The 27314-nt window shown below is 41.0% G+C and overlaps 1 protein-coding gene across 3 annotated transcripts in view; it reads right to left on the bottom strand.

Moving 5' to 3' along the window:
* Nucleotides 1-27314, bottom strand: part of PDZRN4 (PDZ domain containing ring finger 4) — a 792627-nt gene that overhangs the window by 141055 nt on the left and 624258 nt on the right. For all 3 annotated transcript variants that reach the window (XM_033959287.1, XM_033959288.1, XM_033959289.1), the window contains one exon: nucleotides 18529-18631. In XM_033959287.1, coding sequence (XP_033815178.1) covers nucleotides 18529-18631 — 103 coding nt within the window. The remainder of the gene's footprint in view (nucleotides 1-18528; nucleotides 18632-27314) is intronic.

The following is a 27314-nucleotide window of genomic DNA, read 5'->3' as shown; positions in this document are numbered from 1 at the left end:
CCCTTAATTTTTACCCCCTTTTATCTTTTTTAAAAATATTTATTGTTTATTTAATTTTCATTTAAGTACAGAATTGTGCTTAACAGGATATATAAGGAAACTAATACATCCAATTACTTATTGGGTTCAAATAAAAATAAATCAGGCTGAGAACAGGCCTCAGAAAACAAATACAACTTAGATATAGTCCTCAAATAGGGGAGAGAGGAGAGAAACAAAAGAGAAATTCTTCCAGGAAAGAAAACATATTACAATTATTAAAGGAGTGAAAACATCGGCTTTGACAACGGATTTGAATTACTCCGGCAATCACTGGGGTGCAAACAAAACTCCTTTGCCTTCTAAAAAGAAGCACAACTGATCTGGGTCATAAAATATATACTTAGTATCTTGGTATAATATAAAACATTTACAGGGAAATCTTAACTGGAAAGAAGCACCCAGAGAAATCACTTTATCGCGGTATGTAAGAAATTATTTTCTTCTTGACTGAGTTCATTTCAAAACGTCAGACTTGCTTCAAATTATAATAGAGCCTCAAAATCAAATCTTTATCCTGATAAAATACCAAGGAAACTATTAATGTGGCTCGCCCTGACAATTCAATATCTGATGACTCCAAGACTGCTGATAATTCTTATTCTGACGTTGTATTCATTTCTTTTATAGTCTTTTTTCAAATAGTAGATCTTTTGCAGGGGTGGTAAATTCACTTCTGCGATTTTCAATATAGAAATTAGAAAATCTTTGAAAATCTCTCTGGGAGCTTTAAATTTAGGCATAGGAAAATTCAATATCCTTAAGTTTAAACTCCTATTTTGATTTTCCAGATTTTCAATCTTACAGAGAAGAAAAACTTTGTCCATTGCTTGTTATTTAGTAAAAATTTTTATCTCCACTATGGATTTTTGAATTTCTCCAGTTTGCTTTGTATGATCTTGAATATCTGCCTCAAATTGTTTGACTTTAGTTGAAACATTAGCCATAAGAGAAATGAAACCCCTACATACCAACTTTAAGTTCTCTATAGCGCCCCAAAGTGAGTCCAAAGTAACCACTGCCGGTTTCACGAGTGGCTTGAGCTCAGGCAACCCGGAAACCCGTACTCCTTCCCGGATCTCACTTCCACTGAGCTTACCACCACTTGACTGCAGTGTACCTCCTCCACTGGAAATCTCCTCCGGGGTTACCGGCAACGGTGTCGCCTCCACTCTCGGCAACTCCCGAGGTCCCTTTTCTCAAAGGCCAACGTCCATTGCTACTCCCGGGGGTGGGGGAGGGTCAGTCCCAGTGGGCTCAGTGATGTCTCACCTTCCAAGCTGAGCTGCTCCTGGGGTTCAGCTGCGGATATGCCCAACTCCGTTGGGATTGCAAAAGCTGTAATTGCAGTTTGACATGGTATTGAAGTCGCTGACAGAGAGAGAGGGGTACTTCTCTACCTTCTCCTTCTCTTCGGCATCTCAAAGGTACGTAGAAAAAAAAATTTTTAAGGAAAAAGTAAGCCACTGGAACGGGAGCTTAAACACTCGTGTCCACTCAGATCGCCATCTTGTTTTCCCTCTCTGGCCCCCTTTTATCAAGCTGCATTAAGGTTTTTTGTAATCACCAGCTGCTGCGGTAAAAGCTCCAGTGCTCATAGAATTCCTATGTGTGCCAGAGCTTTTACCGCAGCGGCCTGCGATAAAAAACCCTAACGCGACTTGATAAAAGGGGGCCTTTATGAGCTATGTTTTATGCAAGTAAAAGGTTTATAAACTTTCCTCCAAAATAACTTATCAGAAGGTAATCATTCTCAGTATCTGCATATATCTTAACCTCACTTTTAAGTTGCATCCTGCCTTTCACTCTTAACCCTTAACAATTAAGAGACTGACTCACATATAGGTCACATTCTCTCCCCATTCCCCAGGCCAGCATTACCAGCCAGAAGGGGGATCTCATTTGATGTCATGGTTTATCATAGAGGAGGGAAACCCAGCTCCTATGTTGAGGATGCACCAAAGCATAAATCCCACTCCCTCTCAACAGTCTAGGGCAGGGGTAGGCAATTCCAGTCCTCGAGAGCTGGAGCCAGGTCAGGTTTTCAGGATCTCCACAATTAATATATATGAGATGGATTTGCATGCACTGTCTCCTTGAGATGCAAATCTATCTCATGCATATTTATTGTGGATATCCTGAAAACCTGACCTGGCTCCAGCTCTCGAGGATTGGAATTGCCTACCACTGGTCTAGGGGAGACCAAGGGAAGCAAGGGACTCATTTGCAGCCACTCATGAATCTTCTGTGGTGAACCCTCTACCCCATTCTGGAGATCCTTTCTGAAACCATCACCTAGGGTATCCTTAATTTAAATCAGTGGTTCCCAAACCTGTCCTGGGGGACCCCCAGCCAGTCAGGTTTTCAAGATATCCCTAATGAATATGCGTGAGAGAGATTTGCATATAATGGAAGTGACAGGTATGCAAATCTCTCTCATGCATATTCATTAGGGATATCTTGAAAACCTGACTGGCCGGGGGTCCCCCAGGACAGGTTTGGGAACCACTGATTTAAACTTATGCCACTATAAATGAAAATTTTAGAATGGATGTGCAATTTTTCCTCTATTATGCATTTTCCTCTATGATTATTATTGTTACTTTTCACTATATATATTTAAACTTCTGTTGTTGACTCTTATCTGTCTATACGTTCCACTGCTGCTTAATCCCTTTCTATTTATTAAAATGCTTTAATGTGTAATTGATAATGGTTTATGTAATATATTATGGCCATATTTTAAAAGCCTTTTTTGCATTGTACACATGTAAATAATGGGCTTAGAAAACAACAAAGCAGATGGTCTATGATATCCAATATGGAAGAGAAAAAAAGCAGACTTTCAAGAAAATAGTCTTTGTTAACTCTTTAAAAAACTCTTGACACAAACAAAACCAGAGTGAGGAACTGTTTTAATCAGTGTTTTTGGAACCTGAAGTTAGAGAGTGATGCAGGGATAAAGATTCATCTCATCTCCTCACCATCCCCGCAGTGAAGCATATTTTTCATCCATGTTCCCTCCTCATCCCCCAATATTTTCATTCCTGTCCCTTCACCGTCTCCAGAGTCTTATTATGCGTCTTCCCCGCAACTCCCTGCTCAAAGCAAAAGTTGATTTTATGTCATTTTATGAGTCTAAGGCACAGGTGTCAAAGTCGGTCCTCGAGGGCCGGAATCTAGTTGGGTTTTCAGGATTTCCCCAATGAATATGCATGAGATCTATGTGCATGCACTGCTTTCAATGCATATTCATTGGGGAAATCCTGAAAACCCGACTGGATTACGGCCCTCGAGGAGGGACTTTGACACCCCTGGTCTAAGGCATTGCAAATAAACATTTTGGGCCTGATTCTGCAAATGCGTTTTCCAATGGTAGGTGATGGTAGACATCCTACCACCATCTTTCACCCAATTGGGACACAAGTTAAAAAAAAAGGAAGGATCCCTACATTGTAGGCATGTGTTGCACATCTACAGAGATGTGTAAGCACGCCCAAGGTGGGGCGTGAGCATGGTTTCACCCAGAAGTAGCCTTGAGTGTGCTTAAACATCTCTACGCGTCTTTGTAGGCACGAGACAGACACCTTAAATGTAGTTCTGATATATTTTTCTGTTTCTGGGTCAAACAGAGCCAGCAAAAGCATACATACACTGACGCTGACCATGCAGCCACTTTCAGACCCAGAGAAGCAGTGGACCTGACACAGAAGCAGAAGACCAGGGAATCATGCTAATTGTAATTAAATATTTTCACACACGTTAAATATTTAGCTCATTATTCTGATCAATAATGTGCTACATCTGCAGCCCTAGTTTTTACCACATCTTAATAACTACCCTACTAAATGATGTGAAGTTTATTTTTTATGAAATGTCCCAGTTAATATTTTTATTAGACTCTAAAGAAATTGTTGAATCAAACCTATATACCCGTGAGATAAGTATTTGGTTATGTTATGATGAGGATTATTTTTATTTTGTGTTTTGATTTCTTTATTATGATTCTTTCCTGGGAAGTATATTGCAGCACTAGAAAAGGTTCAAAGAAGAGTGACCAAGATGAAAATGGGGATGGAACTCCTCTCATATGAGGAAGACTGAAAAGGTTAGGATTCTTCAGCTTGGAAAAGAGATGGCTGAGAGGAGATATGATTGAAGTCTACCAAATCCTGAGTGGAGTAGAACAGGTACAAGTGGATCGATTTTTCACTCTGTCAAAAATTACAAAGACTAGGGGACACTCAATGAAGTTACAGGGAAATGCTTTTAAAACCAATAGGAGGAAATATTTTTTTACTCAGAGAATAGTTAAGCTCTAAAACGCATTGCCAGAGGTTGTGGTAAGAGTGGATAGCGTAGCTGGTTTTAAGAAAGGTTTGGACAATTTCCAGGCAGAAAAGTCCATAGTCCGTTCTTGAGAAAAACATGGTGGAAGCCACTGCTTGCCCTGGATTGGTAGCATGGAATGTTGCTACTCCTTGGGTTTTGGCCAAGTACTAGGGACCTGGATTGGCCACCGTGAGAACAGGCTACTAGGCTTGATGGACCATTGGTCTAACTCAGTAAGGCTATTCTTATGCCTTCCATTATTGAGGACTATCATAGCGTAGCTTATATTTTTTCTTTAACTTGGTTGTTACATTTTTTTGTGTTGTTCTTTTCATGTATTGTACTTGATGTTTGGTTAAACATCAAGTTGACAATTTTTCTTTTTAGACATAAATCACAAATGTACAAATAAATAATTTGTGTCTCATTGCCAAGATGCAATTAATATTATAATATAGAAATTTAACAAAGTCATAGTTCCAAACTGTGTTTTAAAGAGGGAATACTAAGTAGAAGAGAATAGAAAAGGTTTTAGAACAAGACAGAGCCAATCTGGCTAAGACAAGCTGGGCCCATTGACAGTTGTGTTCTTAGCTGGGCCTGTTGACAGTTGTGCAGCTGTGAATAAAATTGGATTCCCTGCTGTCTTTTTATTTGTCAATGCTGACAGAGAGACTTGTCAAGACTTTTCATAAACAAGAGAGGGGAGGACAAATCAGATCGGGTGTCAGATTCACCTGAATGGAAAGGGACGACAGCCGGCTAGAAAGAAATGGAGGTTATCGTCGTTCCACATGCTCAGAAGAGATAATGTTCTCTTTTGGACTCCAACTCACTGAAAAAAGAATCTCTTAATCTAAAAATCTTGTAGTGCACTTTTTAGTCAGAGGATATCAGCCAGTGAATGGAAATGCATTTTGACAGAAAAGGAAGATGCCAATATGGAGTGCATATTTTCAAAAATATAACATAAGCAACTAAAAATGAGCAAAAATGGAGAAAATCTAAAAAAGTTTTACCATATTTTCATGTCTTAAAGCATGTAGGTACTGATGTCAGAAAGAGAATTATAATTCTAAGTAGTCTAATAGTACTAGTAAAATCCAGGAGCCAAAGTCGCCATACCTGGGGCTATAAATGGAAGAGCAAAATCCTATCAGGAAGATGCAGTATCTGGTTTCAGGGGATCGCTAGAAGCCTTTAAAAGTTTACTTTTTCATGCTTTGTGATAGCTTTATTGTCTGTAATATTTGAAAATTGTCCACAGAAAAAAAATTAGTGTCTCATCCTACCAAAACAATCCATTTTTCTATAACTATGACACCACTAGTTGCTGGAGAAGTAATAAAGCAGTACACATTTAACCTTTCCAGCATTCTTGTTTTTAGAAAGTAGGACTTACCCCAGTATCCAATGTTATAACCAGGGTAGGGGATTGCATTAGGAGGGAACTGCCCATGAGTATAAAACGCTTTGTTGAATTCAAATATGTATTTTTGCCTTCCCTGTTGATTGACTACATGTGAGGGGAGAGCCATCCAGGACAAGAGCTTTAACCATCTAAACCCATATAATTAAAAGGAATAAAAACACCTTGCTACCTCAGTCAGAACAATCTAGAAGCACTTGCAGTGAAAGTAGCCGCTTAAGTTCTGCGCTGTGAAAGAAATCAGTGGGAACAGCAAGCCTGCTGCACCCACTCCTAGGACATAGGAATAAAGGAGAAGCTTGGCATAGTTATGGCTATCTGTACGGGTGCCTAGAACAGCCTGTGAGGATGGAGAAATCACTTACACAGCACTAAGCCTCCATTCCAACAGGATTAAGACAGACTAGAGTTACCATATGGCTCCAGAAAAAAAGAGGATGGATTGAGACATCCGGGTTTTACTTCCATTTAAAGTAAACACGTGTTTGAATCTGCTCCCTCCACATATTAACCATGTGACTGCATTTTGGCTCTACATCTGGAAGATGCTATCCCCAGATATAATGCATTGCAATAGTCCAATTTCTGTAGAATTTCTGTTTGAATTATTATTCAAAAATCATAGTGTGATAACATAGTTTTTAACCTGCTAAGCACCCGCATCTGGAAGAAAGCAGATTTGATCACTGTTAGAACCTGATCCTTCATTGTCAATGTAGAATCTAACCAGACACCCAGTGTTTTAAGTTGCCTCTGCATTAGAATATAAAGGTCACAAATATTAATAGATTTGGACCACCTTGGGTCCTCATCCTTGTATATCAACATCACTTCAGTCTTATTAAGATTTAACACCAGCTTATGATTTACCATCCACTCCTCTACTTCTCGTAAACACAGCGATAATTTAAAATGAGATTCAATTTCCTAATCCTTCATTGGAAAAAAAAAATTTGATATCGTTTGTATAGAGGCGATAGCTTACATTTAAATCTTGGAACACAGTTCCTAGTGAGGCTAAAGATTAAATAGTAATGCTGAGAGAGCAGAGCGCCGTGGTACCCCTTTATAAAGAGACACCAATCTTGATACTTGATCATTACTCTACACATGAATTAAGAATTCCTGGAAATAGGATATGAACCAATCATACACCATACCCCCTATTCCCTTTGCTCTCAATTTATTTAACAAAACGCCAGTATCTACCATATGGAATGCTGACATACATCTAGTGAGACCATACAAATTGTATTTCTTTTATTCATCCCTTTATTCAGTTCATCTACTGTGGTCACAAGCAAGGACTCAACAATATGACCTGTTCAAAATCCACATTGATGTTTGTCTAGCAACTTCTCTCGCTCCACAAAAGCCTCCAGTTCATTTTTATAACTGTTTATTGATTTTGAAAAACAACTTATACAAAAGTGCAACAATTACATAAACAGTAATATCATCAAAAAGAACATATATGCTATGCATGAAAACATGAAACAACCCTCCCCTGGTCTCTTTAAATGCAGGCAAATTTGTTTATAGTATGACTTGATGAGTCCTCCCCCGGATATGTCATCATTCAGGCGGGGGTTTTTAAGTCCAGAGTTTGGACGCCGCGGCTTGTCTTTTGATAAGCTTAGCGGCGGTATGCAGTGTATGTTCACCTTAGTAGGTAAGCTATGATTTTGAAGTAATAGGAGGGCTATGTTTTTAGTAGTAGAATCTTTTTAGCGGAGTGCTAATCATGATGTTTTTTGGGTTTCAGCTTTCCCCATGTCGCCTTGACAAAGAACTCGAAACGCGTTGGCGTTCAGGGGAATGATTTCAAGGCTGAAAGCTAAGTATTTATAATATAGCTCCAGCATCAGAAATGTTCAATAAGTAACAAAATAAAAAGGAAAAAAGACAATTTGATAAAAGAAAATAAAATAGAAAAAGAATTAACACGGAGGAGGAGGTACCGTGGGGTATATGAAGAGTGTATCTCCCTCAAACTTAACTGGTTTGCAGGGCTGTCTGATACCCTTTTCGGACCTCATAATAAACTCATTTTCTGGGTTTATCCTTCTGTGGACTCTGTGACTATTTTGGTTTTGAGTTCTTACAGCCAGAACATCTGTTGACTTTCCTGAAAGGCAAGCCTGTACCAGCATCAATATCATTCCATAATGTCATTTCAGTTTACAATTTAGCATTTAGCTTTTTTGTTTCGTGAATTGTGAAGACGAATCCAGTTGGTAGACGATCTGATTTTGAAAAGGGATCAAGAGGTGACCCGGGAAACTACAGACTGGTGAGTCTGACCTCGGTTCCGGGGAAAATGGCGGAAGCACTGATAAAAGAAAACATCGATGAACATCTTGAAAGAAATGAACTTCTGATAACCAGCCAACATGGTTTCTGCAGGGGGAGATCATGCCTGACCAACTTATTGCACTTCTTCGAAGGAATTAACAAACGGATGGACAGAGGAGACCCTATAGGCATCATATACCTAGATTTCCAGAAAGCCTTTGACAAGGTGCCTCATGAATGTCTGCTCCGGAAACTGAAGAACCATGGGGTGGACGGAGACGTACATAGATTGGTCAGAAACTGGTTAGCGGGTAGGAAACAGAGGGTAGGGGTGAAGGGCCACTACTCAGACTGGAGGAAGGTCATGAGTGGTGTTCCGCAGGGCCGCTGCTATTTAATATATTCATAAATGATCTAGAAACAGGGACGAAGGGTGAGATAATAAAATTTGCGGACGACACCAAACTATTTTCTAAGATAAGTGCTGTTTCATAATAGGGTTTTTAAAATATAATTATTTAAAAAATTTCTATACCACTTAAAACTAAAAGGTTTACATAATTTACATACATAATTTTAAAACAAAAACATAATAAAATAAACATACAAACAATCCTCAGAAACATGACTACAAAATAATACCATAGTTTGCATAGTAAAGATCATGAATAGTTCCTCAACTCTGCCAGAGAGGAAAATTATTGGCTAGAGAAAGGCATCTACAAATTACTGCGTCTTAAGTAATTTTCTGAACATGCCCTTTTCACAGCAAATTCGTATTTGACCCACCAGGAAGTGCCAGAACTTATTGGGTGCAGACATTTATTATTTTGGGGAGGATTTTGACCCATGATTTGGGTTATACAGCACTGCAGGATGCCATTCATTGGTGCAGTCTGTCCCATTTACTGAGGTCTTTTTTTCTCCTTTTGTATGATAAGATATTGATATTGATATAATTTCATAGTAATCCAATACAGATATTATTAAGTCTGGTGATGGTTCCACACTATGAGGGTATACAAGTACATCAACAATGCTATATTGCACATATTTGGAAGTAGGTTCATGAATAGGTGGAAAGCACAAAGTTACATGTGTGGAGGAGCATAATCAAAAGGGGCGTCTAAGTCCGTTTACGTCCATCTCGCAAGTCGTCCAAAGATAAAAAGAGCCTAAGACACATTTTTGAAAGATACGTCCAAGTTTTTTTTACTTTTGAAAACCATCTAATTATACATCCTGCCGATCTGATCGTCCAAGCCACTAAATCGTCCATCTTTATACCACATTTCCGTCTAACTTTCTGTCCAAGTCCAAAACGCCTAGAACAAGCCCTGTTGGACGTGGGAGGGGTCTGCAAAGTGATGGACTGCACACCAAGACATGCTACCTAAATAGTGGGGTACCTTACAGGGCACTGCTGTGAACTTCACAAAAAGGGTGCCATGGCTTCTCCTCACTACAACTCCATTATAGGTGACGGTGAGCCCCCCAAACTAGCTCCAGAATCACCTAGACCCACTTATCTACCATCCCAATAGCCCTTATGGCTGCAGGAGCCACTTATATGCCAGTAAAAAAGGGTTTGGGGGGTGTATAGGGGAGTGCACATGTTTAAGTATCAATGCAGTGATTACAGGGGCTTATGGGCATGGGTCCTCCTCTCTATGGGTCCATAACCCACCTCCAAGACGTCTTAAGCTGCCTCTGTGCTGGATGACTAGGCTTTCCTATGCCAGGCGGCCAGGTGATGATGGTCTGGAGGCTGAATTTTAAAGCTGTGAATAAAATTTTTATGGGGGTGGGGGGGGGTTGGTGATCACTGGGGTAGTGTGTGGGGGTCTGTGTTATGTGTTTGCAGTGCTTATCTGGTGAGTTTAGGTGGGCTTTTGTGACTTAGACCATGTTTTACATGGTCTAAGTCACAACGTCCAAGTTCCGTCTAGGCTCTGTTGTTAAACTTTCGGTTATACATACTGTACGACTAAGTCTAAGCCGGCCCCACGTCCCACCCAACTCCTGCCCTCGACATGACTCCCGAAATGCCCCGTTTAGCTTTGGACGTTGAGCAGCACTATGAAGGCCTAGGTCGTTTAGAAATACATCCAAAACCCGGTTTTATTATCAGCACTTGGACGTTTTTGAGAAATGTTCAGTGCCGACTTAGGCCGGTTTTTGGATGTGTTTCTCTTTCGATTATGAGCTCCATAGCTTATAGCATACTATAAGTTACATACATATCTCTGTCACTTAGCTGTATTTACATTTTCACCTACCCTCCTCTCAATGGTACCCGACGTAAGAAACTTTATGACAACCTACTAGGGACACAGGCAGCTAATATTGACTCCGACATCTCAAAATTACTGATCGAAACTACAGACATAAAAGAGTTCCGAAAAGAAATAAAAACACTACTGTTCAAAAAAATATCTCCCATCAATATAAACCGCCATCTAATGAGTTCCCAACCAATTCCTTTGGGAACAGAATCTCTTTATCCAAGCCAAACTAAATACCCCCTCTGTCCATTTCATCAACATTAATTAACCAACATCATGCAATCATCAAAACAATAAATACACTTCCACTTATAGGCATATGATGCTACTCTCCATCCGAAGAAACTTGACTCATCTCAAGTAACATCTTTTGTAATCTAGAATATATTGTAATTCTTATTCTCCACCAGTTATAAATTGACTCAGTTGCTATGTAACATCTCCTGTGATATTGAATGTACTGTAATTCTTCACTATTACCTGTAATTAACACTTCTCCTGTAATGTAATTCTACTGGAAATGCCCAGATATCTTCCTTATTGTAATCCGAGACTATGTTATATCTGCTGCGATGTTGAATGTATTATAACTCTTCACTGTTACTTGTAATCTACTCTTCTCCTGTAATGTAATTCTACTGGAAATGTCCAGATTCATCTTTATTGTAATCCGCCTAGAACCGCAAGGCACAGGCGGAATAGAAATCCCTAATGTAATGTAATGTAATTTACGCATGTTTGCACTAAGCGCTCATGTCTACATTATAAGTGTATATTTTTGCTCATTGTCACAGATTCTGAGTAGAGAATGACACGGTGACAAAATTCTTCACCGTTCCCGTCCCCGCGGATTACCGCGGGAAATAAACCCATGTCATTTTCTAGTATCTATTTCAACCTCAGTCCTTCTACACCAGCATTCTTCAAAGCAAAGCTTGTGGGTCAGTTATTGTGGCCATTCATACTCTGATTCTTCCCTCTCTCCTTAAAGAATGACATGAAGATGGTTTCCCGCGGTTATCCGCGGGGACGGGAACAGTGATGAATTTTGTCACCTTGTCATTCTCTAATTCTGAGATCCATCACTTTCTTCTTTTGTTTTCTGTGCTTTCTCCTTCTTCCCCCTCCCCACAGTTCTGTGTTCTGCTCCTTAATAGAATCTACAGTTTCTTCCCTGCTTAAATTCCTTCTCAAACGCTCTATTTCAGTCTGTCAGCAAGTTTGCTTGGGGCAATGAAATCGCAACCGACAGTAAATTAATGATTATGAAAGAATGATTAGCAGAGATTACAGGCTACTGAGAACCTGCCTGGGCATTTACTACTATCATCATACTTATGCTTTACATTAGCAGGGATTAATAATGATCATAAAAAAGTCATGCTTCCACTATATTACACTCCATGTACCTGTAAAAATCTGCCTGCAGTTTCAAAGCACTCTTGATATTCTGATTAAAAGAGCAATTTTATAATCTAGGGGTGTGCACTGAAGCACCCATTGCTTGCTTAAATGTCTGAAATATAACCACTTAAGCGAGACTGTGTGCACTTACCCATGGAAGCCTAAGTGCTATTCTGCAAATACCCACATAACTTACATAATGTTTATTTGTAAAGGGAGTGCATAAATGGGTGGGACATGGGCGGGGCTCCCACTTATATGCATAACTTACAAAATACTGTACACTACATACATCTTTGCCACATTTTAAGTGTCCACACTTATGCAAGCTCTATGGCTGGTGTAACTACAGATGCCTAAATGTTAGGTTCACCAATGTCAAGTAACGATAGTATTCTCTACTGTAACTGGGCTCCCAGTTTCAGAATAGGCTCTTACCGTATCATCTCATAACACCTATATGGAGGCACCTATATATTTTTTAAACCTCTGGAGGATTTTATTAGGAATCTTGGATGGGAATGCTATATTTATGTGGATGTCATCCAACTGATAATTCCAATGATGAGGACTGATGATGGGACAAAGCAACAGATTACTGTGAGTTTGGAAATGATATTTGGGTGGTGCAAAGTCAACAGATTGGTGGTCAACAAAGATAAACTAGAAATGTGATATATAAACAAATTGGGAGGACTGGAATCCAGATTTCAGTTAACTTTGAATGGAATGTTAATAGAATCAACGCTGGACAGCATAAAGATTTGCGAGTCTGGATAAGTCAGAGGTTTGATATGACAACATGGGTACAACATATGGTTAAAACTGCTTGTGGTGAACTTCATTGGGTAATGGGTTTGAAACCATATTTGTCATTTCAGTCTATGACTATTGTGATTGTATCATTTGTTTTATCTGTTTTTAACTACTGCAATGCAGTTTTGTTGGGGGTTGCCCAAAAATTTGATAAGACACAGTAGCGTACCAAGGGGGAGGGGAAGGGGGGTGGCTGGCCACCCACAGGGAAATAGGCTGCCGCTGGGGAAAGGCTTCCAGTGCCGTCAACGGGAACAAGCCGGCCGAGTTCTCCCTTCTTTTCTTCTCTGGAGGGCCAACCCCAACATCAATTCTGACGTCGGAGAGGACATTCTGGGCCAGCCAATCGCTGCCTGGCTGGCCCGGCGTTAGAATTGACATCAGGTGGCAAGAGTTGGTCGGCCCTGCAGGGAAGAGAAGCAGGGCGAACTCGGAGCCGGCCTGTTCCCGATGGCGGCAGTGGCAGCATTTTCCCAAAGGCGGTGGCATGGGGGAGGGGAGGAAGAAAGAAAGAAATGGGGGGGACAGGGAGCCAGAAAGAAAGGGGGCAGGGTGAAACAAAGAAAAAGAAAAAATGGGGCACGGAGAGAGAGATAGAGAGAAAGACAGACAGAGAGAAAGAAAGAAAGAAGGGGCAGGGTGAAACAAAGAAAGAAATGGTGCACGAAGAGAGAGAGAGAAAGACAGACATACAGAAAGAAAGGGGGCATGGAGAGAGAAAAAAAGAAGGGGCAGGGTGAAAGAAAGAAAAAGTTGGGGGAGGGAATGAGGTCTGGAGGAGAGGAAGCATACAGGAGGCTGAAAGAAGGGAAGAAATATTGGATGCACAGTCAGAAGAATAAAGTGCAACCAGAAACTGATGAAATTACCAAACAAAGGTAGGAAAAATGATTTTATTTTCAATTTAGTGATCAAAATGTGTCTGTTTTGAGAATTTATATATGCTGTCTATATTTTGCACTATGGCCCCCTTTTACTAAACCACAATAGCGGTTTTTAGCGCAGGGAGCCTATGAGCGTTGAGAGCAGCGTGGGGCATTCAGCGCAGTTCCCTGCGCTAAAAACCGCTATTGCATTTTAGTAAAAAGGGAGGGGGAATATTTGAATATTTTTGTATAGTTGTTACTGAGGTGACATTGCATAAAGTCATCTGCTTTGACCTCTTTGAAAACCCACGGAATATAAATGATGATTAACATTTTCTCTGCGTACAGTGTGCTTTGTGTTTTTAAAATTTTATTGTTGGTAGATCATTTTGACTTGGCCACGAAGGTAAGGGGGAGGGATGGAGAGAAGCTGCAGAAAGACATCTAGTAATCCTTGCAGGCTTGACTGTGCAGGGAATTATTTTTGTAAAATCATGTTTTGTTACGTGACTGGCATTATTTAGACTTTAATTTCTATGAATGAATAGAATGAAAATGATATAAAATTACTTGCTTGATTTTATGTGCGTGCGCTGAAGGAAAGTGGAGAGAGAGTGGGCTGAGAACGCTGAAGGGAAATGGGGAAGAGAGAGTGGGGAGAAGACACTGATTTATAAATTGACAATTGTATAGAATATTGTTTCTTTTTATACTTTAATATAATAAGTTCAATATAAAACAATTCAAAGCTTGTGTGGATGGAATCAGGTGGTTTGCGGGGATTAGTCCAATAAAATGGTATTTTCTTATTTCTCATTATTTGTTTTATTTTTATTTGTTAATTTGTAAAGTGGTGATTGTTATGTATCAGTTTTTTTCAAATTTACATCTACTGTCTTTATATTTGCACAGTATTAGAGGACATGTATTACTGTTTTTGTGGTGTTGTAGTGTTGCATTGTATGCAGAGTCTGGTTTCTTGGCGGTCCAGTTTAACTTTTGTCTACATATTTCTATTTTTAGTTTGTGATTATTCCATTTTGGGCGAGGGTGTATCTGTCTGTGTGTATGAAAGGGACATGGCTTTTTGATAGCATTGACTGTACAGGATCTGGCTTATTTAGTTTTACAATGTATGTGTTGGTGATCTAGTGCTCACAGCAGTGTTTAAGATGCTGCCTTTTCGTAGGTACACTCTTGTGCGATATGTGGATTGTTACTAAAAATCATATTTTTCATATAGATGGGAGGGTGTCAAAAAATGATGGGTGTCACATATGCTAGGTATGCCATTGATAAGACAAATTCATAAGGTGCAGAATGCTGTAGCAAGATTACTGTTGGGCAAACCAAGGCGATCAAGTGCTTTTCCAACTGGCCTTTAAGATTTTACAGATTTCTGAATCACACTATATATTTGATTGACTAAGGAAATATATGCAAAATAGGACATTATGTTCCAGCCAAGATTTTTTGGGGAAGTACCCTCTGTTAGAGAAATTGAATATCAACAAATCAGATCAAGGCTGTTCTTTAAGAAGGCACCCACTTGATGGAATGGCTTACAAAAAGGTTAAGATTTGAATTTGATGCACATCAATTTAAAAGAAAATTGAAGGTGCTGCTTTTTAAGTAATATTTTTACTGAGATCTTCATATAGTATGTAGGCTCACAGTATGAAATATGGGGTGCTGAGATTTATGGTTCTACGAGGTGCCACTGAAAAGTTCTCAGCCCAACCAAGAAGAGAGAATGATGTGGAGCCATGAAATTAACAAGTTATTTCACACTTTTCTTGACACTTTTCATTTCAATGATATGAAATAAAAAGTGTCAAGTAAAGTGTGGAATAATTTGTAAGTTTCATGGCTCCACATCATTCTCTTCTTAGTTGGGCTGGTAACTTTTCAGTGGCCCATCATATTGTGATGTCAAAATGCCTCATTCCACCAATGCCTAAGAGCCAGCCTCATCGGTGATGTCACAATGGCTTGGTTTCCCCATACTTGTGCACATTTGCTTGATGCATTTGCCTTATTAAAACGAAAAGTGTCAAGAAAAGTATGGAATAACTTCTAAGTTTCATGGTTCTACATCATTCTCTTCTTGGTTGGGCTGAGAACTTTTCAGCGGCCCCTCACAGCGTTTTAGGCCCTCTTTCACTAAAGTGCGCTAACCGATTAGCGCACGCTAATCGCTAACGCATGCATGTTAGTCTATGGACACATTAGTGTCTAGTGCGCGCTAATTCGATTAGCGTGCGCTAATCGATTAGCGCATCTTAGTAAAAGAGGGCCTTAATGTCTGAAAATGTGAAAATGTTTATATGATTTTGTACTGGAAGCTGTGAATATCGTACCCTGTTTTGAACTGACTTTGGTTAGTATCAGCAGTATAGAAATTTTTAATAAAGATAAAGATCAAGATAAAGGCACCCTGTTACAGAATTCCCCCAAGTGTAAAGAGCACCTTCAAAAACTTCAAATGCCTTTTTAACTGCAGACTTCACTGTACCTTCAATTTCACTCAACAAGACTGGCTCTTCCACCCAGTGCACAGAAATTATAAATGACACCTGCTCAACAAACACGTTAATGCTGCATTAACCACTTGGGACATCAACAGAGCATAAGCCCTGAAATCTGCTTTTATTGCATATCATACTCTTGTTCAGTCAGGGAGAAATAATGATTTCAATAATCCTTAACAATGATATTTTTGTATAGATCAAACAAAAGTCTATTTACCATAGGTGAGCTTCACTGAGTAGACATCGTTTAATTTCTATTTCTCCTACGGGGTGGGGGCAGGGATATGTTGCTGTCTAAATACCTAGGCATAACAAGACTATTTGGTCAAACATATGTTTGTATGTTATAAGAACAGGTAGTAAAAGGCATTGCACTAATTTACCGAAGCTTTCCTCATCCTTGTCACTAATGTGTATTTGAAATCACATGAAGGCATATCATTATTAACAAGAAGCAAATTTTAATAATACAGTACTCCCCTGAAATTTGCAGGGGTTCCATTCCAGGAACCCCCGCGAATTTCAAAAAAACTGCAAATGCGGTTCTTTACCTGTCAAAAGGAAGGGGAGGCAGGAGAGGGCAGCTGGAGAGGCAGGATATGGCAGCTGGAGCACCGGCGGGTGAAGAAAATCACTCGTGGTCTGCTCCGACCGCCTCTTCCTGTAGTAAAGTTGGGCTACACCAATCAGGAGCTACTTTGACATGCAGCTCCTGATCTGTGTACCTCAACTTTACTACAGGAAGAAGGAGTCGGAGCAGACCGCGAATGATTGAGTCTGCGAACTGCGAATTCGCGGGGGAACACTGTATACCATACTTTCATACATTTGTGGGTGTTACTCAAAATTGTTTAGAGAAAGGTCTCTCAGACTATAAATCCTACCAAAAGTTACAGTATAATTTAACAACAAGGGGCTGATATTTAAAAATAAAGATCCCTTTTACTAATCTGTGGTAAGTACTAATGTGTGCTTGCCATAGGTTACCTTCTAAGTTATGCTCCTCCAGTACATCAGTGCCCTATTTAAGCCAAACTTATGAGCCTAAGAGGGACATTTTCAAAACATACATTTGGACGTGGGAGGGGCCAGTCCTGTAATGGACTGGCCCATAGGCAGCGGAACACTTTTTTGTTTGGGGGGACTTAACACCCTTTAATTGGCATACATTTTGAAGTCCAATATTCAGAGGATTTACACTCTTGGCCTTTGACAGTTATGATCCTGAAAATAAGTCTTAATGCATGCTTAGTGTGCATGAAAATGCTTACCGCAAGCATATTACAGCAGGAGCCCTTAGTGATCCTATTAAGTGATCCCACATCAATTTTTTCAGGTTATGCACTATATTTCGCACCCAATCTGAAATGGAAGTACCTGAAAATGTTCTGTTTCCTAGGCGCTTTGGAAGGGGCTTAGTGCGCAGGGAGTTCCCATATTAGCACATTTTAAACGCAATATTACTGCTCTTTTAAAATATTTTTTTACATTTTTAACAGTGTTTTCAATTTAAGTTAGGCTATGGGGCCCTGATTCTATAAACTGCGTTCTGATTGTAGGCAGCGGTAGGCATCCTACCACTGTCTAACAAACCAATTGGGATTCATGTTTTTAGGAAAAAAGCTCCCAAGGCAGGCCACCTACATTGGAGACGACCCCAGGAGCCTATGGAGGCCCGCATGCCCACCTAAGGCTAGCCGTGGGCATGGTTTGCCCAGGAACTCGCCTTAGGCGAACCTAGGTGGCCATACGCATCTCTCTAGCCCAGCGGGAAACACTTACAATGTAGGCCAGCAAAATGGTTGCCTACATTGTAAGTAGACGCGGCCGCTAAGCTTATCATGCCAAGGGATCTTCTTGCCGTGATAAGTTTAGCAGCTGCACCTGAGGCTGCCAGTCCCCTCCCCCCGGAACAAACGTAGGAGGGATGCCCAATCCCTCCAGCCCACAACACCCTCCACCCCCCCTTGAAGATTGCCGGCAGAAGGTTGCCCAATCCCTCCAACCTGAACCCCCCCTTGAAGATCGCCAGCAGGAGAGTGCTCAATCCCTCTTGCTGGGACAACAACCCTCCCCCCCTGTTGAAGGAGTTTTTTGGTGCCAGAAGCTTCCTGCAGCCACGTTTATCAGGATCAGTAGATAATCCACGAGTTTTTGCTTATTGATAATAGGGATGCTGAGGAAAACAACTTTGTCGAAACACAGACTGTGTTGGATCACATGTTTCTAGGGGATTGGGTCCTATATGTCTTTAGGTATTTATGTGGATTATCAAGATAACTTTTAATAAAGTCCAACTCAGGAATATCAACTCTCCACAGAGTCTTTTGTTTTGGGTTTAACTCTAAGTGTGGAGCATTCAGAGCGCCAGCTGGAGCTAAAAAAACACTTTCGTGGTTTTGTAAAAAGGGAGGGGGGGAGTATGTGTATAAACAGCCACACAAAATGTTCTTATTTTCTGTAACAATAGGAAATATTTACTATAAAATTGTATATCTGCAGTCAGGATAGCATGATCAGCATGATCTCACCTCACACTCCAAGTCTTCTGTTCTATCCGCATCGGCAGGCAAACTGGAAAGATACTCAGTACCGTCATAAAACTCATGTTCCATTGGGTGAAGAGAATGGCAGCTATATGATAAAAAGCACAATAAAATCAAAGAGAGAATGCCTTCTTAAATGGAAGAAAAACTGTAACAGATATCTGTCAATTTTACATTTATAAGGTACTAGAATTACCTATTCTATGCATGTGGATGCACATTTGTCTCTGTTCATATATCTGTTTTATATGTGACGATTATACCAATGATTGTACAAAAGTTGTTTGTCATAATAGTGCATACTGAAGCCTTTTTAGTGAGGGCTAGATTCACTAAGCTCACCAATCATGTCCCAACCAGTTTGCGAGCGTTTCCCGACCCAGACCCGATTCACTAACCTCCCTGGCCAATCAACCTCCGACCTGATCCGATCCACCCATGCAAATGAGGGGAAATGGCATGCAAAGTAGGAAGGTAGCGATTCATTAAACTGAAGAAAGAACACCGATTGAGCTGACCAATCCAAAAAGAAGCGACTGCTGAGGACCAGTCGCTCATGTCCTTTCCGACTGCCCTGCTCTCTGCCACCCTGAAATCCCAGCCCTGCAGCCCTGAAATAAAACATCTCCCTTGTGCAAAAAGTGCCCTGCTCTCTGCCGCCCTGCCTCTCCGCGAGCCTGTGGTTTTAACCTCATAGGTTTAAAGCGGGGCTGCACTATAGCATGTTCTGTTCCAGCCTGGCCACTTTCCCTGCTCGGTGCTTATGCTTTCAGTATTGGTGCTCCATAGTACTGCGGCCACCCCTCCCCCTTTGTTTTGACCTCAAAGACCAAACGCATGCGTGGATCGCATCTAAAGCGAACCAGGATAGTCTGCGCATGCGCAGCGATTGCTCTGCAGCGATCTGTGGGGCGTGCATCCAATCAGATAATTTGCATGGGGACTCTTCAGTGAATCAGTCGCCCAGCAACGGATCGCCACGGATCGGATTGGTGAGTTTAGTGAATCTAGGCCAAAGCCACAGTAGTGATTCCCCCATGGCAAATGCACAGATGCCCATTCAATTCCTATGGACTCTGATGCATTTGCTGTGCGGGAATCACTACCGCAGCTTTGTAAAAAAGGCCCTAAGTGTGAATGTGTACTTAAGGCAGGAAAAGTGGTCTAAAGGAGGATGTTTTATGTTAGTTTAGCCTTTTGCATGTACCAAATTTATTTCTTTTTTATTTTATTTGGGAGAAAACCTGTTAGGGAGAATGGGTATGAAAGTGTTATTCAGCTATTGCACTGACATTAGTGAGTGCTAACTGAATAACTCTTTCAGTGGCTACATACTCATGCTGCATTAGCACATGGCCAGAAAAACATATACAGTAAAACCTTGGATTGCAAGTAACTTGGTTTGCAAGTGTTTTTCAAGACAAGCAAAACATTTTATTAAATTTTAACTTGAAATACAAGCAATGTCTTGCAATACAAGTACATACAGTATACACACATCACAACTGAGCCGATGGTTCTACTCTCAATGCCACTGCAAGAGTGTAGTGACTGTTTTAAACAAGCAAAGTATTGCAGCCAGCCAGGTGGATAAAGGGGAATCTATAGACATCATTTTACCTTGACTTCCAAAAAGCCTTCGACAAGGTACCACACGAAAGACTGCTAAAGAAGTTATGGAACCACGGGTGCAAGGGAAGGTCCACCGATGGATCAAAAACTGGCTGGCTGGCGGATAGGAAACAGAGGGTTGGAGTAAAGGGCCATTACTCAGACTGGCAATGGGTCACGAGCGGAGTTCTGCAGGGGTCGGTGCTGGGACCGCTCCTGTTCAACATATTTATTAACGACTTGGAGGCAGGAACAAAATGTGAGGTTATCAAATTTGCGGACGACACCAAACTATACAGCAGGGTTGAAAACACGGAGGACTGCAAAGATCTCCAAAAAGATCTGACAGCGCTGGAAGAGTGGGCCAAAAAGGGGCAAATGAGTTTCAACATAGGAAAATGCAAGGTCATGCATGTAGGGAAAAAGAACCCGATGTTCACTTACAAAATGGGGGGATCACCGCTAGGAGTGAGTAACCTTGAAAGAGACCTGGGAGTGATGGTAGACACATCATTGAAGGCGTCGGCGCAGTGCGCCACAGCCTCAAGGAAGGCAAACAGAATGTTGGGCATCATTAAGAAGGGTATTACGTCCAGGACAAAGGAAGTCATCCTGCCACTGTACCGTGCAATGGTGCGCCCGCACCTGGAGTACTGTGTCCAGTACTGGTCGCCGTACCTCAAGAAGGACATGGCAGTACTTGAGAGAGTCCAGAGAAGAGCAACTAAGCTAATAAAGGGTATGGAGGACCTCTTGTATACTGACAGACTGAAGAAGCTGGGGCTTTTCTCCCTGGAAAAGCGGAGACTTAGAGGGGACATGATAGAAACCTTCAAGATCATGAAGGGCATAGAAAGAGTAGACAGGTTTAGATTTTTTAAATTATGGGGAACCACAAGTACTAGGGGGCACTCAGAGAAATTGAAAGGGGGAAGGTTTAGAACAACCGCCAGGAAGTTCTTTTTCACCCAGAGGGTGGTGGAAACATGGAACGCGCTACTGGAGGATGTGATAAGCAGGAGTACGCTTCAGGGCTTCAAAGAAGGATTGGATAGGTATCTGGAGGACAAAGGGAATGAGGGGTACAGATAGGAGTAGAGGTAGGTTATAGGGATAGGATTAGAGACTAGAGACAGTTACACAATTAGTCAGGGACACTGTTCAGGCAATTAGGCCTGAAGGGCCGCCGGGGGTGTGGACCGCTGGGCAAGATGGACCTCTGGTCTGCCTCAGCGGAGGCAACTTCTTATGTTCTTATGCAATACGAGTACATACAGTATACTGTACAAATTTCACATCATCACAACTGAGCCGATGGTTCTTCTCTCTTTGATGCTGCAGGAGTGCAGTGACTGTTCTAAATGAGCGAGGTCTTGCAATACAAGTACGTATGGTATTTTGTATTAAGGTTTTTGGGTTGTGGAATGAATCGTCTGAGTTTCCATTATTTCTTATGGGGAAATTTGCTTTGATATATGAGTGTTTTGGATTACAAGCATGTTTTCGGTGTGTTTTGTATTAAAGCTTTTGGATTGTGGCACGAACCGTCTGAGTTTCCATTAATTCCTAGGGGAAAATTTGCTTTGAAATACGAGTGCTTTGGATTACAAGCATGCTTCTGGAATGAATTATGCTCGCAAGCCAAGGTTTTACTGTACTAGAAAGGCCAAATTTATGGCCATGCTAGAAATAGACTTAGCATTCAGGAAAGTCCTGTGTTAAAATGTGCTACACCTATTTACTAGTGCAGCTTTATAAAGGGCCCCATTGTGCACAAATATTTGTGCAAAATCTTGAAGTCCTAGATATGGTGATTGGAGGGGTGTCGGGGATTCTGGGAGAAGCAGGAAGGAGTGGGCATCCCTCCTGCCAATCCCCAATGGGGGGGGGGGTGTCAGGGGATTGAGGGTCTTATGCAGGAGGGAGTGGGCATCCCTCCTGTCAATCGCCAATGGGAAGGGGGGTCGGGGGATCAAGGATCTTAGGCAGGAGGGAGTGGGCACACCTCCTGCTGATTTTGGGTATGGTGTGAGTGATCCTCTGCCACATCTGGCTCAGATGATCGTGGCAAGGGTATTTCCCCCCCACCCCCCACCCCCGCCCTGATCAGCTGAGCTGGCAGGGCTCTCTGAAGCCCTGGCTTCGGGGAGTCCTGCCAGCTCAACTGATTGAGGATTCACGTGTTGCGATCAGCTCAGTTGGCCATGTCTACTTTTAAGATTTGAAATTTAGGCAAGCATTTTGCAGGCCTATATTTCACGCGTCTGTCACAGCTCTAGGGAGACGCCTAGGGCTGCTTAAACTTGCCCAAGGCCACTTCTGGACAAAATCACGCCAACGCCCAGCCTTAGGCGAGCTTAGGTGTCCCTATGCATCTCCCTAGACTCGTGACAAATGCCTACAGTGTAGGCGTCCTGCTTCAGGGATTTTTTTTCTAAAAACATGCATCCCGATTGGCTGCCAAATGGCAGCAGGACGCCTGTTTGTAGAATCAGCCCCCAAGTATTTATTTCAGTAGGTTTTAGCACAGTGGAGCCCTGGATTATCCATATTCAAATTTAAATCATTGTTCAGCTGAATACAAATAGGCCCAGATTCTCTAAATGGTGCCATATTGGCGGGCGCCTTAAAAGTGGCCGCTGATCACGTGTCAATCACGCAATGGCGCTGTTTAGAGAATTGCACCTCCGGCAAAGATAGGTGCCAGAAATGTAGGCCAGGGTTTTCAAGGCCTACATTTCCAGCACCTACCTTTGACGTGAATCACGTCTACGGAAGCGCCTACTGGTGCCTAACGCCACTTTCAGCATCAGCCATGCCTATAGTGGTGTTAAGCGTCATTCCAGCGCTGTTTTTTTGGGCACCAGGAAGCACCTGAAATATCTTTTAAAAGACCTTTTAAACGTTGTTTCCCTCTTAACTTAGGCACTGGTTTGGCGCCTACCAGTATCTACTGTTTATAGAATATGGGCCATAATGTATTTGGGTACTATTCGGGGTCGAACTGAGCCAAATATGAATATTCAGTACATCCCTATAGAAACAACAAAGCATTACAACAAAACATAAAAATGATAACAATAAAAATAACATAAAAATAATTGTGCCTGTAAACAGAATTTATATCAACCACAGCCTAAAAAGCCTGTTGAAACAAATATACCAGATGATTTTCTAGAGTAAAGCAAGGACAAAAGTGTGCTTTGAGCCATTGGCTGACAGTATGTCTGTCTGTTGCTTATTATCCTGCTCTAAATCTAATTGATTGGAGAGACTTTATGATGCCAGTTCAAGAATTCAAGCATTCAAGAATTCAACCCTTTTCTGTTGTCTAGATTAAAAGAGTACTCTGTCTGAATTTCTGGTCATGCAGTCATCGGTCCTAGATAATTTAATTGAACTGGTGGTATAATGAAAGCAGGCAAAACACTTTTTATTCCCACTGAATGCTAAAAAGAATTGGTTTAGCAAATTATTTATATGAAGTAAAACCAAAGATTAGTATGTAAAAGTCAATGAGCTAAGCAAATGCCATAAAAAAAAAATTGACTGACCACTTTGGTTTGGAAAACAATATTGAAGATCTGTCCTTCTCAAGCACCACTATTTCTTTATTCCTGAGCTCCTGTAAGTGGGATTTTATCATTTTTGGCATCTTTATTTTTCCACAATTACCTGCTTAGTCAATTCCACTATAATTTAATTAGGTCCTGGATATTCTCTTTTGTGAGAAAGAGAGAGTGAATGAGAAGAAAACATGATGTCAATTCCTTTTAAGTCTTAATAAGCTTTTTGGCAGCCTTAGCTAAAGTAGCTATCTCTCTGACCAGTGAGCTGAGAGCATGAGGCTTTTGATACTATGAACATGAATTACCCAGGGCCGAGATGCCATATTGCAGCTGTAATCTGTAAAAATTGTTGCTAAGGTGATGATATACTGATGCTATTTGACACAGAGCCTAGAGGATCAATAAAATCAGCGTCTGTCTTTATATTTTAAGGAGAAAAATCAGTGAAGATATAAATTACATTTCTTTTTGGGAAGAAAACCTACATTGGTATCAGCCCTCAGGAAACTGAGGCAAATTTGCCTTATAATAGTATCATGTTTTGCATCAGACTGTAGAGAAACCATGAAAAAACATTAAGGGCTCCTTTTATCAAGGTGCGCTACGGGGGTTAGCGCGTCGGACATTTCATCACGCGCTAACCTCCGCGGCACACCAAAAAACTAACACCTCGTCAATGGAGACGTTAGCGACTAGCGCAGCAGACGGTTGAACGCGCGGTATTCTGCGTGTCAACTGCCTACCGCAGCTTGATAAAAGGAGCCGTAAATAAATTACTATTATTTTTTCTAGACTTCTTAATACTTAGTAAAATGCTGACTGTCTTACAAGCATTTTAAATTAACCACTTGTAAATGGCCACAAGGTTTGCAAAGTACTTGGCAATATGAGTTGGATTTTCAACCTGGTGAAACACTCGGGGAAAAGATTTGGTTGTCAATTACATCCTCTTTACATTCAGCTATCATAATGTAATCTATCCTTTTTATTATGCACAAAGCTTTGTGGATGCCACTGAAACTGTCTAAAATTGATAACAAACAGAGGAATATTTGTTGGTCTGCAATTTGGCTGTCGGCACTGTATGCTTTTTACATGCCCATATGTGGCTGACTTTTGGGATAAAGTCTGGCCAACCATCTCTGAGTTGCTCTCCTTTTCACACCCTTTATCCTATAGACCAGGGGTGCCCAATAGGTTGATTGCGATCGACCGGTAGCTCGCCAAGGCAAAGTGAGTCGATCACCCAGGACTCACTTTGCCTTGGCGATCTATCGGGCCGATCAGTCTTCCTCGCCCCGACGTCAATTCTGCCATCGGAGAGGAAGTTCGGGCTAGCCAATCGCTGCCTGGCTGGGCGGAACTTCCTCTCTGATGGCAGAATTGACGTCGGGGAGAGGAATGCTAGTCGGCCCGAAGCAGGGAGAGCATGGGGCGTCGTCGACTTTGGGGCCTGTTATCCATTGGTGGCAGTTTGGGTCCTGTTCCCCAATGGCAGTGGCAATGGCAGTGGCTTGGGGAAGGGCAGGGAGAAAGAAAGAAAGGGGGCAGGCAGGGAGACAGAAGGAAAGAAGAGAAACAGAAAAAAAGAAAAGGGGCATGAAGAGAGAAAGAAAGAAAGGTCAGGTAGAGAAGAAGAAAAAGTTGGGGGAGGGAATGAAGTGTGGAGGAGAGGAAGCATACAGGCTGAAAGAAAGATTGGATGCACAGTCAGAAGAAGAAAGTGCAACCAGAGACTCATGAAATCACCAGACAAGGTAGGAAAAATGATTTTATTTTAAATTTAGTGATCAAAATGTGTCTGAATTTAAATCTGCTGTCTATATTTTACAATATGGTCCCCTTTTACTAAACCGCAATAGTGGTTTTTAGCGCAGGGAGCCTATGAGCGTCGAGAGCAGCGATGGGCTTTCAGCACAGCTCCCTGCGCTAAAAACTGCTATTGTGGTTTAGTAAAAAGGGAGGGGGGTGGGTATTTGTCTATTTTTGTATGGTTGTTACTGAGGTGACAGTGTATAGAGTCATCTGCTTTGACCTCTTTGAAAAAACCCCGGAATAGGAATGATAATTAACAATTCTATGCGTACAGTGTGCATTGTGTTTTTTTAAAATTTTATTGTTGGTAGATCATTTTGACTTGTTCATTTTAAAAGTAGCTCGCGAGTCAAAAAAGTGTGGGCACCCCTGCTATAGACTAATCATGTTTGGTACTGAAGGTATAAATAATGAGCTTGTTAATGATAGCTATTAAATTACTTCTTATTTATTGGGAAGATTCTTCTAAGTTGGGTGGCAATAATTGGTGGAACTTGGTGTGTTTATATGTTAAGTATGAAAAAATATTTGCAGATCAGTGTGGTAATCTGAGGAGTTTTAAAAAAATTTAGGAACCTTTGCTTAAATATCATTTTTTTAAAAATGAATGTTCACATGTTTCTCTCACGGCATTTCACAACTAATGTTTTATACTTATCGTATTGATATTGTTCACTTGGTTTGTATATTATATTTTATTCAAAATATTGAATTAAAAAAAGCTGACAGTGCTTTTTAAAAGAAGTCTTCAAAATAAGAATGAAAACTTCAGTGTCCTGCTGGTCTGTAATCAAAATGACTCAGCACCCAAATAGGAAAAACTGTTTAAAATGCGTTTTAACCAGTAAAATTCTGAAAAGTAATTTAACAATGAGGGTCTCTGTCATCCATCTGAGGGCAAATTAATTTTGCAAAGATAGGGCAGATCACCAGCAAACTTGGTACTCTTGAGTAAAAGTGAACAAGTTGAGCACAATGAAAAGCTGGAACATCAATAAAAATTTATAAAACAGGGATACTACATGAGGAAACTTTAGACCCATTCTCAACATAGAAAAGATAGTGGGCAACAGGTGGGTGGGAGTGTAGGTAAAGGAAGACAAAGCAGCACGAGCTAAGTTGGAGATACATAAAGAAGTGTGTATGGGAGGCCAATATTTGGTTTGGAGAGTCGCAAAGGATTTGAGAAATTGCAGCTCTACTGGAACAGTTTGCGCAAGATGACGTAGTTAGAGCAAAACATCGTCCACAAAAGCAGAGACTTTTAGTTCTTGAGATAATATGGGAATACTGTGAAAACGAGAAGAGGACTTTAATGTTAATAGAAAGGGTTCCACAACTAAACTGAAAAGTAAAGGGGAAAGGGAACAACCTTGGCGAGTGCCTCTAGATAAAGGAGATGAAGATGTCATATACCCATCTATGGCTACCCTTGCCAAGGGATGAAAATAAAGTATTTGGATCATATTAATATATGTCTCACCCAGATGAAACCACCGTAAGGTTTCAAAAAGATATTGCCATTCCACAAAGTCAAAGGCCTTTTCGGCATCTAAGGCCATAACACACATTGGTACCTTAGCTTTGTTAGCAAAATGTTGGACATGGCTGAAGACTCTGGTATTATCGAGCGCCATTCTACCTCTAACAAAGCCACTCTGAGAGGTGTTAATGAGCGTGGGCATGAGAACAGCTAAGTGATCTGCCAGAAGTTTCACATAGATCTTGCAATCATAGTTAATTAAGGAAATGGGTCTATAATTTTTCAAAAGAAGG

The sequence above is a fragment of the Geotrypetes seraphini genome, chromosome 9 (assembly GCF_902459505.1).
Source record: "Geotrypetes seraphini chromosome 9, aGeoSer1.1, whole genome shotgun sequence".
Classification (NCBI taxonomy): Eukaryota; Metazoa; Chordata; class Amphibia; order Gymnophiona; family Dermophiidae; genus Geotrypetes; species Geotrypetes seraphini.
Note: the sequence above shows the minus strand (reverse complement) of the source record. Positions and strands in the feature narration are given on the sequence as shown.